The sequence below is a fragment of the Chelmon rostratus genome, chromosome 10 (assembly GCF_017976325.1).
Source record: "Chelmon rostratus isolate fCheRos1 chromosome 10, fCheRos1.pri, whole genome shotgun sequence".
NCBI classification, from domain to species: Eukaryota; Metazoa; Chordata; class Actinopteri; order Chaetodontiformes; family Chaetodontidae; genus Chelmon; species Chelmon rostratus.
In genome coordinates, this window is record NC_055667.1 from 12,723,606 (window position 1) to 12,742,830 (window position 19,225).

The following is a 19,225-nucleotide window of genomic DNA, read 5'->3' on the forward strand; positions in this document are numbered from 1 at the left end:
GACTCCCATATAAAAAAGAAAGCTACAGTCCACAATTTAATCGTCTTTTTAAACATAAGTATTGAAAGCAAGGGGTAGAATGAGAAAAATACTTAATTACAATTCCCAGAAAAATTCACAATTAATTGTTTTCTCTTGTCTCTTTCTCTAACAATATAAAATCAAAATAAAACACATTAACTGTACATATGTACAAATCTCCAAGTGTAGAAATTGCATAATCTGCTTTCTTTTTCACTTTTCTTTATTCTTTTTTTATTTTTTTTTTTAAATACAGCTAGAGATGCCAGTACTCTTGGGGCAGGGCAGTGTGTGGAGGAGAGCTCAAACAGTGATATGAGGAGACAGAGAGGGGATATTAACTCCAAATCCACAGTAACACACGGACTCAACAGATCCACGTAAGACAAAATCACTCTCTGTGTTTAAGTTTTCCAGCCATTCGTTCAACCAATCAAAGGACATACTGTACTATACTTTGTATTAACTCTGGATTCCTGCAAAAGTTCCATTTCATAATTCAACACTTTTTCCAGACACTTACTATATCTCATGGCTGGAGGGGGGTGGAAGTTTTGGTGGGTGTTAGGTGAAAAGATATTAAATAGACTCCAACACACCACAGCTACATGTAATTCTTCACAGCACCAAATGACACAGCATGTGAAATGCAGTTTTTTTTCAGTTTTTCTGAACTGCTAGTGAAGAAACCTGATGCAGTGAACTACATTATTTCCTTTGCTTGTCCCATATAACGGTTGTTGTGAAAAAAATCAAGTCTGTTCCTTCTTATACTCCCTTTCATCACCTCCGAAAACCTTTAAGAACATTTCGTTGAAATACAACTGCTTTGTGTTTCTGCAAAGAGCCCTTTATCTTACAGACAGGGTCCCGTTTACTAAAATTAAAATAAATTCAACTAACGGTCGGACACTGAGGGGCTCAGCAATCGCACTGTTGTCCAACACACGCTCAGACACATAAAAGGACACACACACCCACACATGTACAGACAAACTTTCAACAGATAGCATCGTTCAAGTAGATGGGCTTTATCCTGACTCACAGTTACACGCTGATGAGAAGAAAACATTTCTCTTCTTAGTTTTTTTTATGTTTTCTCATTGATATAATTCTAACACCAACCATAATTAACAGATCAGATTTGTGAACTAGACCTAAGAGAAGACCTAAGTGAAAAAGTATGGACAAAATTTATCTTCATTTTTTTTTCACTTTTTATAAATTAATGTCTCAGACTAGATCTCTCTCCTATGTGTTTTTTCATAGTGGTTGCCATTACAACGGTTGACATGACAACAGCATAATATTAGTGCAGCTGAATTGAAAAAAAGAAAGGTCTAAACAGTGGTGATGTTGGTGGAGAGATGGAGGGGGGAAAAGAGGCGTCTGGCCGCCTTTGATTGGTGAACAGCTCTGACTTACAGCTCCCTCCACCAATCAATCACTGCCTCTGTGACCTGGCGCCTCGTCGCCTCCTGCCGCGGACTGACCTCTCAGGCTTCAGCAGTGTTGTCTGGAACAAGAAAGACAGAAATTATTGTCACATCAGCATCAGCATAGAATAAAAACCTTTCGCATCTGCCATTTGTTTTAATCCTTCACAGGGTAAAGGGCACATATATGTTGTCATATATATATGTTTGCACATATTCAGTGTCTTGGTTTTACTGTTATTAGCAATCTGAACAAAAAAAAATGAAACATTGCCTTTTGAGGTTAAAAGTAGTTTCTTGACCTTGGAACAGTTGGAAAAACAGTCTCACATCCATTTAATGAAGGATGAACTTCAGCTTTTCAGCCAACATGGACGAGAAATCTTTAAAATGGAGTCTTAAACGTGCAATTTCATGACAACTGGTCAACTAAATCTGCGGATGATCATGTGGTATGATCTTCGAGAAAAAAGATCAAAAGGCTTCAAAAACGGCACTCAACTAAATGGTCCTTGTGGTGAGATGTTCAAATGCTGCTTTGTCTTTTGAAAATATCGCTGAGACATTTTCTTTTAATGCTTTTGATTTGTGCTAAGATGAGATTGCTGTGGTGTTTCTGCACAGAGCTCTCTTTGTACAAAATGTTTTACAGATATGAGTCAGATAAAGAAAGTGGTGATGATATGAAAATGTCACACACGATTACATTAACTTGGTTATCTATAGCCATGCTAGCAGTTAACATGCAGATGCTTACAGGTATGTTTACCATGTTCACATCTTAGCCACCATCTCTGTGTGTTACTATGCTAACATTTGCTGATTTTAGTACTAAAATCAAAGTACAGCCGAGGCTGATGGAAATGTCCTTTGTTTTGCAGATATTTTGTCAGGCCAAAATATTGACAAATTAATGTTAAGCCGATGATGGTGCTAGATGAAAAGTTAGGGATCACCAAAGGGACTTCAAATCATCCTGAGGGGAACAGGAATGTCTGTACCAAATTTCATGATAATCCATGCAATAGCTGTCAAGGCATTTCAGTCAAAACTACAACTGTGAACCTCATGGTGGCGCTGGAGGAACAGCTAGAGGATCAGCTGCAAATATGGCTAAAAAAAACTCCAAGCTGCTGAAAAGGAAAAGCAGCATATTCATTGCTGTCTGACTTTAACAGTTCAATGATACTAGTGAGAGGGAATAACCAGTGCTGCTGACAATCAATCCAACAGATCTGTGAGTTACTGAGGGGGGAGCCGGGTCTTACCGTAGCCTTGGTTTCCTCTAGTGCTGTAGCATCCATGTCTCTGAAGTCTTCTAACACATTCTGTAGCCTGATACGCAAGACAGGCATTAGTATTCAATAGAGCATGTTATAACCAAATAAACAGGCCTTCTTCACTTCACCTGAATTTCCTCTGAAAGCCAAGCTAGCCTGTTAGAGAGGCTAATTTCCACGCTAAATTACTGAAACAAGTATTTACCGACATTACAGCAGTGCAATAAATACACTTAACATTGCCAAGATCGTGCAACAGTGAGCTGTTAACGAAACACTGATTCTTTGTAGTTCAATGTCTTGCAACCGGACCCCCTTTGAACCCATTAACAAGACAACTTACGTTTGTTTCCTTTTCCTTCCTCTTCTGGTTCCACTCACTGCTCCTGCTTGATCCTTGGAGGTAGAATCAGAAATCACATTACCAAAACTCCATGATGAAATCATCTAAAAACAATGACGATACTGCATTTCTCTTTTCATTCTTTGGTTCCTACAAAAATGCAGTCTCAGCAGGAGGATTTATAAGTTTGAAGGAAACAGGACCCCAGGCACTCACCCTTCCCTGTTCAGTGGGCAGCAATGTCCCAGCTGTTTCCTCACTGGGCCTCCCACTGCATCCATCCCTGGGACTGAGGTACCCCGCATGGGGAAGATGCCCCTGCCTATCCACCCCTGCCTCCACATAGGGGCACACAGCGGCAGCAGGCCCAGTACAGTCTGTCTTAGCCTCCTCCAAGTATATGGGTGGCAAGGGAGGCTCTGGGTGAGTATGTCCCTCTACCATGACCGGTTTCCTTTGCAAGGGTGGCGTAGAACCGTCCTCAGTGGGTTTGGGGGTCCCTTGTGCTGGGGAATGGGCTGCTGCTTCCAGGTTGAGTCGGGATAAGTCTGGGTTGCGGAGGGAACAGGCCCGACGTGGGCTGAGGGAGACTGGGGCACTTGCCTGGGGCAGGGTTGGGACAGGGGTGGACGGGGTATGGTGCTCCACAGGGAATGAAACCGGCGGTAAGGCACAGAAGGGTGAAGTGGGGTCAGATGGCCCCAAGTGGGCCCTGTCTTCTTGCTCTTTAGCACTGACTTGAAGGAAGGAGGTATAAATCGTGTCCATGAAAGAGGTGTAAGGATCAATAACAGACCTTCCCTCAGATATTCGATGTGGGGGTGGGGGTGGGCTGGGCTCTTGGGCAGGGGCTGGGGCTGGAGCTGGAACAGGACTAGGAACTACCTCGGAAGCGATCTGACTAGCTGGAATGTCTTCCTGCGGGACAGGGCTTTGTGTGCCCTGCAATGAGACTGGCTTCTCTCCTTCAGAGGGTGGTGCAAGGTTTAGCTGGAGGAAAAAAAGGAAAGAAGTTGAGGCGAAATGGACAATGTTTTCTCATTGATGCAAAAGAATACAATGCAAATAATTTGTAAATTTGTAAAATGTAAACAGCACAGCCACAATTTATAACAGTCAAGAAAATAGATAATTAAAATTCCTAAATGTGCCAATCCAGTTTTTACTTGAGTAAACCTTCAGCATTCTCTTGACACAGAGTCTGATTCAATACTTATGTTCACCTAAATGCTGGTTAAATGTGTGTTAGATACATTGAAGTAACAGTTGATTTTGGCACACCCTTTTTCACATGCTACTTGATCAGTTCAAAACTACAAGGTTTTAAATCTTACAGTATAGACACAACATTTATAAGGGAATAAATGGAGAATGTGATGAAAACTGATCCACTAGAGAGGCAATGTCTCACTCTATTGGAGTTGTTGGATCTTCAAACACACAGTGGTGTTACAGAGAGGAGGTTCTTCCCTCACAAAATCTTTTGCTGAGCACAGACACCAGGTTGTGGAGTTTATCCCAACAGCTGCCAACTATATATATGCCTGTCATAATGTTACTCACGTAATCAACACTAGACAATGATGATTAGACAATGATTAATGATGACAGATATAATCTGTCAATCAATCAACCATAATGTTTGCCAGCAGTCAGCACTGACTGGCTACTATCTGAATGTTTTGTACGTTGCTCTTTGCTGATGAAAAAGAGAATTGGAGTCAGAGTTTAGTAAATCTTAATTTATTTTGCCACTCTCAGTATGCTGTGAAATGCCTGCAGTGTAGAGCCCGGCTGTCATGTGGGAGAGCAGCGCTACAACATTAGCAGGCTGAGGTGGACAAAACACAGCAGAGTACAGTCAAGAATAGTTTAGATTTTGACCTGATTTATTATAGCCAATACCAATCCTTCAAAGTATGCCCAGATAAGCCCCGATAAAAGATCTTTACGATTGGCTCTTGTAAAAACTCAAAGCCTTGTTGAACAATTTAAGCATATAAATCTTAAATAACATCCCCCTTTTAGGAGGGAACATCTTGATGTTCTTTATTCATTAAGCTACATGCCAGTTACCTACCTGTATGTTGTTGAGCAAGTTGATGGCTCCATCAGGACCCTGCAGCAGAGGCATGCCCAAAGCAGAGGTCTGGACTGGGGGTAGGAGGATGGAACCTGCTCCAATCCCCAACATGTTATGGAGGCCTGTGATGGCGGAAAGATCTCCTACAAAGACACAGTTCATAGATGCACATATAATGACTTACTGCTACAGAATGCCTGCAGAGTTTTTGCTGATATCATTTCATTTAATACGAGTAAGAATAGTCCTTTTCCATACACATGGGCAAGTTTGGTTTGGGATTTGCATCTCCATTAGACAAGGCGACTGGCTTAAAGGTGTGTCTTTAACCGAGTCATCTTAAGTCTTGAGTCGACGACCTTTAAAAGCAGCAGGCTCATCAGTGACTTTACTATACCTTTTTCAGAATAAATTACATTATTTTTGCATATGTTTTTCCATCACACAGCAGAACAGGTAAAAGAAGTTGTTTACCTGGAGGTGAGCTGTTTGCAAAGGTGCCGTAAGAGTCTGTTGTCTGCAGCTCTTCATCTAACATCTCACTTTGGCAGTTTCAGTTTGTACTCTTCCTCCAACAGTATTTGTAGGCTTGTTTTCAATCAAGAATAGCCACTAAAAAAGCTTTGGTAGTTCAGTGATAAACACACTTAATTTCCTATAAATTTCTCACAATAAAAGTGCCCTGTTACGTTGTTATTTAAAAGCCTTTATTATGAGGCAGCATAATCAGGAAATGTTGGGTTTGTTGGGCAGTAACTTGACATGACTCCTATGAGGTTTGTCAAAATTAGATTAGTTGAAGAATTACGTTCTGTTATTCCTAGTCAGTCCACGTGTCCTAGAAGATTTCAATGTCTCACACAGACAGGAGAAATTCCAGTCACATATTACCTGATTATGGGCCCTATTTTCCCATGTTTTTGTGTCCAAGTGACTAATGCAGAATTAAGTTTTTCCAGTATTTAGCGAGAACGCCCTCCGGGCATTTGTGCACCATCATTGTACGTCCACTAAAAGTGATTGAAACAGTAATTTTACCATCATTAAACACACTTCATTCAAATGTAACAGAACCAAATAAAACTCACCAAATCCTTCCTGGTTAGCCCTTCCACTTTTTCAACAATCATCACCAATTCTGGACTGGTTGAAAAAACTCAATTGGGAATTATTTACTCCGACTCTTCTGAATTATTTTCATCGGACATTATGACCAGAATTTAAATATGCTGGACTTCAACAGAGTTTTCTGGTAAAAAACAAACTGGATAATTACTGGACAGCATGAAACTTTGGCTTTGTCACTTCTGTCCGTCATGCAGTGCATTCAGTGCATCCATTGTGTTGCTGCTTTTTTCCCCTGACACCCGAATATTAATTATCACAAGTGAATGTCTGGATTTTTTAAGAATTCAGACATGTTTTTGAACTTTGAATATTCGTTGACAGCCCTAACTCCTAAATGCTGAAGGTAAACAGTAAAATAAAGCAGATATCTGAAAGTACAAACAGGGATGCAGGAGAGAACTAAACCTCAACCACAGAGACTCAGTTAGAAGCTACAAAAGCACTGAGAGGTGAAAACACAGAGACTTTAAAAATCATATTTCTTGTCTTGTCTCGCAACACGTTTGTTTGAGGGGGAGAAGGGGCACTGTCACAGGCTGTCTGCTGTCGTAGAGATGTCACCGCAACCCACTTGGAGGCGGATTGGGTGTGCTTTATTCTGACTCCATAGAGGGTCCATCTCAGGTACAGCTCGGCTCAACTCGCATTTAAACTGATAATGGAAATGCAAATCAGTGCAGCCTAGTTTGACTCGGCGCAGCCAAAAACACCAATGGAAAAGGCCTACAAGTGTTACAGAGGGTTGGCAGTAACTCACCTAATACAGCAGGGTTAAGCAAAGTGGGAAGTAACTGTTGGAGGATGGGGTTGTCCTTGCCTTGGAGAGATAGGGGGATGAGGGTGTCAACACCAGCATCAGTAGATACCTGGAAAGGAGAAGAGAGTAGAGCAGATGATTTGACTTGCAGGCAAACAAATTACTGAATAGTGAATCTAAGAAAAAACAGTAGAAGATATACAGAGAGACAAGAAATTTGACCTCTTTTTAAATGCAAAATTTTAAATGTTTCCAAAAACAAGTGCATTCAAATAATACACAAGGTGGACAGATTGGAACCAACTCAAACAAACCACCTAGTTTGAGGAGGGCTTAATTTGAAAATAGTTTAGAGAAAACTCATATTTTAGCAGTAAACAGTAACAGTTGGTGTATTTTTTGTGAAAATGAGATGCTGATATAGGGGGAAACAAGGGAGCAGTTGAAGAAATGTGCTCATAGGTTTTTGAAAGGGAAACTAGAAGGAGGTCAGAGGAAATAGCTATAGGAGATAGGGGAGCCTACCTGAGGTTGGGTATGTTGGGTTTGCTGTGCAGGAGCTAAATGGGTGTGGGGAGGTGGGTGGAGCTCGGCAGAGCTCAGGGCAGCAGTGAGCAAGGCAGGGCTGAGAGGCAGGAAGGCTGCGGGGGGAGGAGGAATAGTGGCAGGAAGGAGCAGAGACTGCAGGGCTTGGATAGAGCCCTCAGCTCCTGGAGGGATGGAAAGGAGGCCCTGGGCAACCTCCAAGAGCCCGGGGCCAGGTAGGGTTGATGGATCCAGTAGGCCAGAGGTTTTATCCAGAGTGAGACCCTCCAGTGTGGTGGGGATCTGCTGTGGCTGCTGTAGAGGAACTTCCAGGCTGACCTGGCTCAACTGACCCAGCCCAGATAGAGGTAATAAAGGGGCCTGCTGTTGCCCGAGCAACAAGGACGCCATGAGCAGAGCCTGAAGGCTAGGTTTTTCTGTTAGCCCTAAATCAGCCTCCTGTCCTGGAGTAGGGGTTGTGGCTGGGGCTGGGAGCGGGTTCAGCAGGCCCAAAAGGTTCAGAGGCAGCTCCCCTTGAGCACCACTCAACAAGGGCAACAAGGGAAACAGAGGATTATTGTTTATCTGTTGTTGCTTCTGTTGTTGATCCTGGTTTTGCTGCTGTGTCTCTTGTTGTATCAGTAAATGCTGCTGCTGCTGCTGCTGCTCTGACTGCTGCTGCTCTGCAAGATTCTGTGGTGTGGCACTGGCAGGGGGTATCTGTGCATGTTGTCCTCCTAACCACAGCCCCCCTAGGGGCAACGAAGCCAAGACTGTAGGGTCCAGGAGAGACGGAAGACCTCCTGTGGATGACAGCAGCTGAAGCAGCTGCTCTTGGTTCATGAAGGGGAAGGCCTCTGCCAAAGGTAAGGGAGTGGTTGAGTCGCCCACAGCTGAAGATGTATTAGGACTGTGATTGTCCCCAAGACGAGAGGAGATAGTGGGACCAGGGCTGGTGGCTGGCAGAGGTTTGGTCACTATGGAGACCTTCGGGTCCACACATCTAGTCTCCTCTGGTCCTGTGTGAGAGAAATAAATCATTCACATCTGTTTTGGCCAAGTTATTAAGCAGTAAAGAAACGTTACACAAGGGTTTGGAGTCGTGCAGTATGCAGTATTTCACGCAACTGTGATGGTTGTCTCTGGTACAGCACAGAACACCAGAGAGTTAGCTACAAAACAGTACTCAATTTACAAGCTAGCAATAAGACATCAATAAATATGTGCACCCACATTGATTAAGAGCAACACTGTACCAACACCAAGGGGTGCAACAATGAGAAAACATTTTTACTTATTTTACCAAATCATCCTAAGAGATACAATCATCTGTAAAGGCCAATTTAAAGGGGTGATATGAATGAGTAAAATGTGTGAGAGAATCTTTATGTGCATATGGGTACATTTTAAGTATATTGCCAAGGTCTACAAACCATATTACTTCAATATGCATTGAAAAGTTAAGGCTATATCTTCAAGACTAAAGATACTCTTCAGACTGAAAAATATCCTCACCTGCAGTGGGATTTCCTTGGGAAGACATCACAACATCAGTGGTACGGTCGGAGGAGCAGCCCTCTCCCTGGGGCACAGTGGAAGATGCTGCAAGGAGGGCCAGGACATGGTTGCTAAGATCAAGAGGCTTCGGGGAGCTGGATATCGCCACAGAAACACTGCCTTGAGAATGACTCAGGTCCACTGATGTAGATATGCTGTTACTACCATGCTCCCTTGCCACAGTGTCCTGTGGTGAGGCTTCCTGCAATGGTGCCTGGGAAACAGAGTCTATCATAGGAATGTCATTCTCAGTTGGTTGATGCTTGTCTGAAGAAGTTGGGGACGTGTGCTGAGGAGGACTGCTGCTGTTGTGTAAAGCTAAATTTGAGTTGGGCAGCAGTGTAGAAGAAGGAGAATGTCTATGTAGAGGACTGGATTTAGTAGACTGAGGATGTGATGGAGACTGCACTGATTTGAAATGAGAGGAAGGTGGAGGGGGGGAGAGCGGCTGTGGCACCGAGGGTAGAGGATTAGTGTTACTGGTTCGGCACGGTGACTGAGTCTGTCGGTGCCTGACATTAGAATGAGGGGCAGGAGAAGAGGGCGACAGTCTCGGGCTTTGTTTATTAGTGTGTCCACCTCCTTCTATAGACACAGATCCTGACTGAGCTGAAGCAGAGTTGGATGCTGAGGCTGTGGCCTGTGCATTCTGAACACTGAGCAGGTGTAACAGAGCAGACAGAGGCTGGGTTGGAGGATCCAAGCCAAGAGGTGTAGGTGTCAAGTGTGTAGTGAAATCCAGAGCCTCGTATTGCCGAGGAGGCCGGGAAAGGTGTGCTATCTTCTGGGGAGCAGGGAGCCTTGGTGTCTGCCCAGGGAGAAGATGTTGATGGTTTTCTAACATGACAGCATTCTGGTTCTGCACAGCTGAGGTAGAGGAGGAGTGTGAGGAGGAGGAGGGGAAGGAAGGGGAAGAAGAGGATAGATTGATAGCAGTAGCAGAAACAGCTTCTCCTGGTGGGGTCTTCCGGGGCCCATTAGCCAGCTGCTGGGTGTCTCTTAGCATGCTGAGCACTGTGGGAGATCGCCGTTGCCTCTTCCTGTGAGATGCATTGCGCTCTGCTGCGGGAGGCAGGTGGGGCAAGGAGGAGGCCAGGGACTGGGCCAGAGACTGGGATGGAGGAAAGAGGACAGAGGAGGCTGATGCAAGGGAGGAATGGGGAGGTCTAGTAGTAGCGATGGAGGAGGGAGGGTGGCTGTTATGTAAAGTGCTGTTTGTTACCTTTGATGACACTTGCTGCTGTGCCTCTTTCAAGACCTCCAGAGAAGAGGGCAAGCTCACCGGGTTGCTGGCCACATTTGAGCTCTGGCCCTGGGTTATCTGGCTAGCCAGCTGAGCCTTGGCAGCTGCAGAGAGCAGGCTACTTGCAGGGAAAGAAGTTGGGTGTGGCAGCTTGCTCTGATGGCTGTGGTGGTGGTTCAGGAATGGCCCCAAAGACAAACCAGAAGGCCCTGCAGAGTTCAACTCAAACGTTGGTGGTCCTGAGCTGGAAGTCAGACTCGTGGTACTCTTTGAGGACTTCAATGAGAGAGCATGATGGTTGCTACTGCTTTGGTTGGTCAGTAAGGAGGGGTTAGTAGGGATAAGGAGATGGTGGTTATTAGTGCTGCCATTGCCTGAGTTCTTAAACTGCTCCAAGATGTCTTCAAGCTTGTACTTGGGGAAGTGGGGGGATGGGGAGCCACCAGAGAGAGGGGAGTGTGGAGAGGAAGAGGTGGATTTCCTCCTCTGAGACAAGTTACTTCCCATCAGTCCTCCTCCTGCTGCTGCTGTTGAGCCTCCTCCCTGATCAGAGAGAGGGGAAGGAGAGGCTGAAGGGTGGCGGGACCGCTGGTGAGGAGACCCACAGTTCATGTTCTGGACCGAGGGAGAGAGGGAGGGAGATGGAGAGAGGGGGGAGTCCACAATGACACCATGAGGATGATGAGCATGAGTCTGAGCTCCTCTTCCTCCTCCACTTATGGTCATAGGGGAAGAGGGAGGAGGTGAAGAGAGGGGCCCTAGCCGAGGAGAACCTGGAGTCTCCGGGGATTTGGGTGTTCTTTGACCTTGACTGGTGTTCTGAGGGGTGGGGGTGCGGGGTGACCTCTGGGCAGCGCTGTAAGCTGGGAATGAGGAGCTGGAGGGAGAACTGGAGGGGACAGGGAGAGGAGGAGGATGATGAAGCCTTCTTAAAGCTTCGAGGGGATGGTGAGAGTTTGTGCCCATGTGAAGGACAGGGGAAGAACCATTGTAAGGGTAGATAAACTGGTGGGTGGATTTAGGGCTGGCACACGGGTTTGGGTGGATGTTGCTGTGGGGTCGAGCTGAAACTGGACAGAGTTTGGGATGGTAAATTCCATGGTCCTCTTCTTCCCGCTCCACAAGTATTCGCTTTGGATCGCGGCTGTCCACTCCACTGCTCATCTCTGAAAGTGAACGCGAACACACACACAAAAAAACATTTACTAAATTCTTGTGACCTCAATATGACAACATTGTTTACTTTCATAAATAAAGGGTCTTGTATACAGTCTATAAACTAATCACTGAGAATGAAATTCTGCCATATTTGAGTGCTCAAGAGGAGCATTTCGATGTTTGATTTGGACACTTGAGGTAATTGGTGAGGAGGTGACCAATTTTGAAGCCATGCCAAGTCTCACAGACCCTGCCTTGGAAACACTGCCAATCACAAACAGAGGAAGCACAAACCTTCCACTTCCATTGGTTATTAGTTTAAGAAAATATGATGTGCCTGTGGAAGAGGAATGGGTGTCGAAGAATGCGTGTGTGTGTGTGTGATGAAGAAATCTGTCGAAGAGTGAGATCTAACCCATTTTACCTGTACAAGGTAGTTAATGTGCTTGTTTGTCTCCCAATACTGTATAAGATAAGCTAAGCTAAGCTAAGCTAAAAACTTTATCCCCAGACGGGGAAATCTGGGCATTACAGCAGCATGTGATAGCAATGGGAAGAAAAATAGCAGCAGAGATAGAGAACATTCAAAAAAAAAAGTAGACTATATATATGTACATATTATACAAGCAACATGAAATTTGACTATATAAAAGAATAAAATATGTAAAAAAATATATATATATTAACATGTAAAAAAGTGTGTAAATAAAAAGTATGCTGCTTTCAGATTAAAAAAAAAAATAGTGTTACTACTATTGCACAGAAGAATAAAATATACGAAATGGTAAATAATATGTAAAATTGCACAAAATGTAAAACGAAATCTGTAATATTGCACAAAATGTATGGATATGAGCGTAATTTGTCAAACAACATCAACACAGTCTTATGTTAGGTGATGCTGGAGTTGAACAATCTGACAGCTGATGGAATGAAGGACTTGCAGTAGCGTTCACTATGGTGTGCACTATGGTGGATCTGTTTTAACTGAATCCACATTAACAGGAGAGAAGATAATGAGAAAAAATGACCACAGGAGCACAATGATGGAACTGTCCTCCTGCACACAGTAAGACTTTGCACGTGTGTCTGAATGTATTGATGGATATAAACTGCAGCAAGACATCTGAGCAAACAAAGTATCCACAAACCCCATATACTGGTCTTTGCTGGATGTCTTCTGTTCCCAACATGGAAGCTTATCATTGCTATCAATAAATCACTGGTTTCAATTCTTGGTGTCTGACAGCTGCTGAAATGACCAGTGCTCATTTTTTCAGTCCTCCACCCACCTGCTCCCATAGGATTTCCAACCATCAGCGCCTTCTCTAACAGACACTCCATCCCACTCCCGCCCACTCCGATGATCCGTGCTTCTGATCACACACCATCAAAAATGTTCTCTAGTGAAAATCTGTCTGGCCCTTCCCACAGTCAAAGCAAGACACATTTAGCTGTGCTATGGATTTTGCTGTAGGCAGTAGGAACTAAAAGTGTATATGGAAATATGGATATGGATCATGCCCCAGTTTCTCTGATAGCCCATGTTGTGGGAACAAGAGAGCGAGGGAGAAACTAAATGGAAACATCTGTTTCTGTATTTTGGAGGCATATGGTTTAGTGTAAAACAGTATTTACATGCAGAGTTAAGACCAATAACAGCCTCTTAATCTTTACGAAATTACATTTTTCGTCACAAATTCATCCCATCATGATGCAGCATTAATGCACATATTACAGTGTATTTGGGTCCTGCAGGGCCTGCAAGATCATAGTCTCATTGAAGCCCCTCTACATGAGCTTAGTACTGTGCACACAGCACACCCAACACCCAACACCCAACCCCAATATCAAAAGATCTGGGGGACAAGCACAGATTACGTTCCAGTTTGACAGACTTGAACTGGAGACACCTTACAGAGAGACTCCACTCCTCTACATCAAAATTTAAATGGACATTTCCTACATGATGCTGAGCAGCACCTGTTTAGTTAATCTGTACAGTACAAGAATAGCCAGTTTCAATGCTTCAACGCTTACCTTGGTGATGAAGGTTGGCAAAGGGCAGCTGTGAGGCCTGCATACTTCGACACAGAGCAGCCATCGCCACCACTTTCCTGCGGTGGTTACACAGTTTGGTCATGTCCTGCTCTGCTTTGCCTAATGGCTGACTGTGCTGCTCCACCTTCACTCCCACAGTGAAGTTGAAAACCTGTACAATACCACATAAACAAAGAGGATTAGCCAGAATTCAGAGAGAACTCTTTGAATAACATTTCATCAAATTTAGCACAGTGTATCCCTGGGGGTATATTACACTCATAATATTCATAATCACACATGGATCATCGTGTACTCAATATTTTATGAAGCAGGTTAATCATGATTCCAGATAAAACAGTATGTTTTAATGTCCTCAGTTTGAGAGCCAGTAGAACAACACACCACATTGGCCAAGTGAAATTTAAAAGGTTAAAAGGTCATCACCATACAGTTAAATTTAGCCATGCTAATAAAATATGTGCATACATGCACATTCAAGGGTCACAGTACAACTAAATCTGAAAACAGATAATTTGCAAATATATTATATACACACTGTAAGTATTTCACCTGAACTGTCGACCCTTTGTGCACACACACCTACACCCACTACACAAACAAATTTCAAATTTAGACTGGCTTTACCTTATGGATGATGAGTGGACACTCAAGACCACATTTGCAGGTGCCATCACTCAACAGATAGGTCTTGACCTCGTCCAGAGAGGATAGGGAAGTGCCACTGGGACTACACAATGAAGAGAAGGACAAACTGTTACAGCAAACTCAAAGCTAACTGAAAAGATGTAAATAAAAGATTCGTTCAGAGCCCAGCAATGTTCTAGGTTGCAAAGCCGAACACACATCAAGATCCCCATAGTAAAAATTTGAGAATTTGAAGTACTTATAGCATCTACAAGGCTGCATATACAAACTGAAGGATGGTGTGTTTTACATGGCTGCATTTAGACAGTCCTGCTGTATTAGAGAAACTTTGAATATAAGACTTATTATGCGCCTTTGGACTTCATTTGGAAGTGGTTTCAGCTTAATATCTCCTTGTCATCTTTTTTTATGTCTTTCTGAAGAAACTGTGGCTTGCTCGGTGAGGTGACTTACGGCCTACATATGAATAAGCTGCTGTTACATTATATTATAAATTCTCCATTTGACTGGCTTTAAAATTACTCTTGAGAAAGAACTTTCTCCTGATAGCCTGGGGTACTAAGCAGTTTCCTATCTAAAATGTCATATGTTACAAACATTCATTTTGAGCAAGATCCAAACCACTGTTCAATGAACTATGTGCATGCAAATTGAAATAAACTCTGCCCTGAGCGTGCCAAGGAAAACAAGGCAAAGGGAAATCTTAATTTGCAGGGGGACTGCCTCTTTATGCAAATTTCTAAAACAAATCCACAGAAGCAATTGTCAACTTTTCGGGTAATATCCTTCTACACGGTGGCAAAACCAGCATTGTCATTTCTCCAGAATAAATACTTTAGCTCACACATTCATATGCCTAAACATCAAAATCTGCTGTCCAAAACATGAATAAACATCAGCAACAAGTCTGCATATGCTTTTTGTTCAACTAAAACAACCCACCTGACATAGATCACCTGCCCGCCCTCCACTCTCCTCTGCCAGCCGATAGGGACGTGTATTGCAGTGGTGTGGACCCCATCCTTGTCCCCACTTACAGTCTCACTGCCTCCCATCATTTTGTAGTTGCGGCCTGCCAGCACCTTGGAAAATGAGCAGAGAGTTAATACATGTTTTCTTTAATCTCATAAAATGAAGTTTAATGTGTTTAAAGACCCATGGGTTTTGCTTTAATTTATTAGAGAGTCCTTTTGCCAGAGGATCCTTGTTCTGTATTTGAAAAGTCAACGTGATTGTCTAAAATAATGTAGAGCTAGCTAAAAACATCTTACAGCATGAGTAGTATTGAATAGTGAAATTTACTTTTGTAATCTCGAAATCGGTCAGTATCACATTTGAATGTTATTTGGGAATGACAATTTACCAGAGCTGTGAAATAGTCAAGTTTATTCTTCTAGCCCAAAATCAGAAAAGGCTCCCAACACAGCTGAACCTCTTTAAAAAATGCACATATACATGCAACTATTTTGTTCCATGTATCCGTGTAGTTTGTTGCACCTCACTGTGAGTCACAGAATGAGTAAACACATGCATGCATAAATGGATGAACAAATGTCTCTACAGTGAAGTCTTTCAGGATATCAATGTTCTAATTAAAGCAACCTGCATGCCAAATGTGTGAGCCACATTCGTCTGATGACACAACCCCAAATGTCAATGTCAAACATAAAATAGTACAAAATGCAACCACTGCATCATAATCAACTCAGCCTAAACTTAACAGTACAACAAAGAATGAATGCCTACAGTGAGGGCCGCTAATTACAACACCAATCCCAGAATAGTTGGGATTCTGTTTAAACGTAAATGAAAACAGAATGCAATGATTAGCAAATCCTCCTCAACCTATATTGAACTGAATACAGCACAAACACAACATATATAATGGTGAAACTCTTTGTTTTTGGAAATATACACTCATTCTGCATTTGATGCCTGCAATATGCTCCAATAAAATTGGGACAGGGGCACGTTTACCACTGTGTTACATCATATTTTCTCAGTAACATTTGGGAACTGAGGACACTCATTGTTGAAGTTATGAAGTGAAATTCTTTACCATTCTTGCTTGATACTCAACATCAGTTGCTCAACAGTCCAGGGTCTCCATTGTTTTTGCACTTCATAATGTGGCACACATTTTCAATGGCAGACAGGTCCGGACTGCAGGCAGTCCAGTGCAGCACCCACACTCTTTTCCAACGAAGCCATATTGTTGCAAATTTTGCAGAATGTTGCTTGGCAATGCCTTGCTGGAATAAGTGGGGACGTCCCTGAATATGACGTCATCTGGATGGCAGTTTATGTTGCTCCAGAACCTGTACGTACCTTTCAGCATTGGTTTTCGGTCTTGCCCCTTACAAGCAGAACCAATTGACCTGTTTATCCGTGGAATGTTCCAATCAGGTGTTTTTTGAGAATTCCACAACTTTCCCAGTCTTTTGTTGCCCCTATCCCAACTTCAAATTCAGAATAAGCATATAATTACAATAATCAATGAAGATGACACATTTAAACTTTAAAAGATTATCTTTTCACTGTTTTCAATTGAATATATGTCTAAATGGCTTAGCAAATGATTGCATTGTTTTATGCATATTCTCAAAGCATCACAACTTTTTAGAAATCAGGTTTGTAAATATGTCACACTATATCTTGTCAGAATTTACTTCTTAGCTGTCCTCTGTTTCCAAAAAGCTCTGGCAAAGTGCCCCACATTTACTTTACTAATGTATGTGCTCCTGACAATTTCAAGCCCCTACAGAATGTTTTCTCTAACATTTAATACCCAAAATACAGTGTAAACTCATCATTACAGGGTGTGGCCATGGCAAAAGTAAAACGTTTTGAATGTACTGTCAAGGTAAAGTGTAAAAAAATAAATATATAATATAGAATGAATAAGGATAATTTTGCATACCTTGTCATCTTTGGGAAGCCACGATCTGTTTTGGCTAAGGTATCCACTGTCCAGTGTACATGCTGGTGGGTGAGAAGCACACAGACTGCCAGTATAACCTGACTTGATGCTCAAACACCTGGACTTCCTCAGCTATGAGGCCGATCCTCAACTTAGAGGATAACTCCTGCAGATTTATTTGTTCGGTTCACATGAGAATAGGGTCTTGGATGAAGATGGTGAGCCTGCAAAGAATGGGGGAGGTGGATTATGTAATCTGACAGGGAGAACCAAATAACTGATGTCATAAACCATTTCCTGCAATGGATGTGATCCAAGCGCACTTCAACGAATGATTACATGAGATGCATTACTCTCTGAAAAAGAATACAACTTCCGAGCAAGCTGTGGCTACTTTGAAGTGGGAGGGTGTGTTTAGATAGGCCCGGGGTTTACTGACTGTTTAGCCACAATATAAGCAGCTACCTTTCCAACAAACAACTCACAAGCAAACGAGCTAACAACTTGAAAGGAGCATGACATAAAATGTTAATGGAATTCGCAGTAGAGCTACAGTCAACATCTCCGCACCGTGCAGGCATGGAACAATATCTTACCAACTATACGACTGATACACGGCAGGCTAATAGCTAGGCTAACAGCTAAGCTAGCAAGCTACCCTACTTTGTACTATGTTGTCGTGACAGCTGTCAGGCGCACAAAACACTCCAATGCAAAACTCTTGCGTGTTAGCTATGGTAACAAGAAGCGAGTCCAGCACAATACTGCTTCACAAAAAAACTCGATCACCTGATTTCATTTACTTAATGACTGCCGTTAGCAAACGTTAATGTTAGCAGGACCTATCAACCTTTCTCTGCGTCAGGCTCTCTGTGTTGGCGAAGTTTTGGAGTCTTCGCTTTTCTGGCTCGCGGGAGAATCAAGAGTTAGCTGGCTAGCTAACGGACTAGCCAGATAATGTTTTGAAAACGGCTGATACTTTAATAAATAACCGTAAAATAATTAATTCCATAACTCTAACCACGTATTAGCGCGATCAATCAGCTCTCAGCGATAATGCAACGTCTGCCAGTCCGGTTTAAAAACAAAGGGCAATAACGCTTCATTTTACTGCGCCTGGGATCTCGGGGCTAACGCTACCAGCTAGGCTAGCAGAGCTAACTGCCTGAAATTTACTTGATTCTGGAGTGTCCCAAGACTGAAGGATGTCCCGCTCCCGGTGCTCAGTTATCCAGCCGTTGCTTTGGTCTCTGCTCTGCTAAACCGTCTAGCATTCAGATATATTCCAACAACCATTACGACCCATGTAATCCCAAATTCACAGTTTCCCACTGTTTTTTTTCTTACAGATTCCGAGCAAAAAAAATAATGGAGTTTTCTGTCGGGCATGCGCATTCAGTGCTCAGGGAGTATTGTACCCGACATGCAACGGGACCTTTGTAGTGTTCCAGACAGACATCAGTGCGGAGCTCCTTGATAGAGGACATGATAATGACAGAAGAGTAAAAGGCCTGGGACACATGTCTGCAGTTCAGGATAATGGATTCATGGGCAGCTTTCTACACTGCATTTTAACCCAGACAACACGTCATGTAACAATATACAGAAATGAAATATAACACATACCCACTTATATGTATTTTAAAGTGTACAATTTATGAAAGTATATCACATTCCATACTGCTGATCATACCCCTTTTTGCCCCAAATAACTATCCCATCCATTACTTTTATATGTTATGCATGAAAAATATGTGTACACCTGCAAGGAAACAACAACATAACTAAAAGTCAAGCATTCTTAGTTTTAAACAATACAAATAGGGCAAAGAATTAAATACCGAATGTATATGTGTACATGGAGTGAATGATTTGCATGTAAACATTTCTATATATATTGTGTACAGCGTGCAGGATTTATATTGACAAAGACAATGCACAATATTAAGTACATTTCAAGCCGTTAAAAAAAAGAATCACATTACATTACATTATGTATCAACTACATCACATTACATTATGTAAATGTAGTCCATGCCAAGGCAGTAAAGTCACTGGACAGTTT

General features: G+C 42.7%; 1 protein-coding gene across 3 annotated transcripts; it reads right to left on the reverse strand.

Moving 5' to 3' along the window:
- Positions 1–225: 225 nt before the first annotated feature.
- mbd6 (methyl-CpG binding domain protein 6) lies at positions 226–18,503 on the reverse strand. Of its 3 annotated transcripts, XM_041946456.1 has the most exons (14): positions 18,337–18,503; positions 17,161–17,384; positions 15,183–15,322; positions 14,220–14,322; positions 13,572–13,743; positions 10,353–11,539; positions 9,089–10,241; positions 7,574–8,592; positions 7,049–7,157; positions 5,161–5,306; positions 3,297–4,070; positions 3,081–3,133; positions 2,726–2,792; positions 226–1,537 (listed from the first exon to the last, which is right to left on the reverse strand). In XM_041946456.1, exons 3-14 carry the CDS (start codon positions 15,296–15,298, stop codon positions 1,466–1,468), a joined length of 4,971 nt encoding a protein of 1,656 aa, XP_041802390.1. In that variant the 5' UTR covers positions 15,299–15,322; positions 17,161–17,384; positions 18,337–18,503; the 3' UTR covers positions 226–1,465. The 3 variants fall into 3 exon arrangements, with proteins under 3 accessions (XP_041802390.1, XP_041802388.1, XP_041802389.1); XM_041946454.1 differs by having other exon boundaries at positions 9,089–11,539; XM_041946455.1 differs by lacking the exon at positions 18,337–18,503 and adding an exon at positions 18,011–18,034 and having other exon boundaries at positions 9,089–11,539.
- Positions 18,504–19,225: the final 722 nt, after the last annotated feature.

Excerpts from the sequence above, each read along its gene's own strand:
- mbd6 (XM_041946454.1), bottom strand. The coding sequence starts at position 15,298 with ATGATGGGAGGCAGTGAGACTGTAAGTGGGGACAAGGATGGGGTCCAC. Across the intron at positions 5,307-7,048 it reads GCTTAACCCTGCTGTATTAG|GAGATCTTTCCGCCATCACA; the intron begins GTGAGTTACTGC and ends GTGTCTTTGTAG. Across the intron at positions 4,071-5,160 it reads ACTTGCTCAACAACATACAG|CTAAACCTTGCACCACCCTC; the intron begins GTAGGTAACTGG and ends TTTTTCCTCCAG.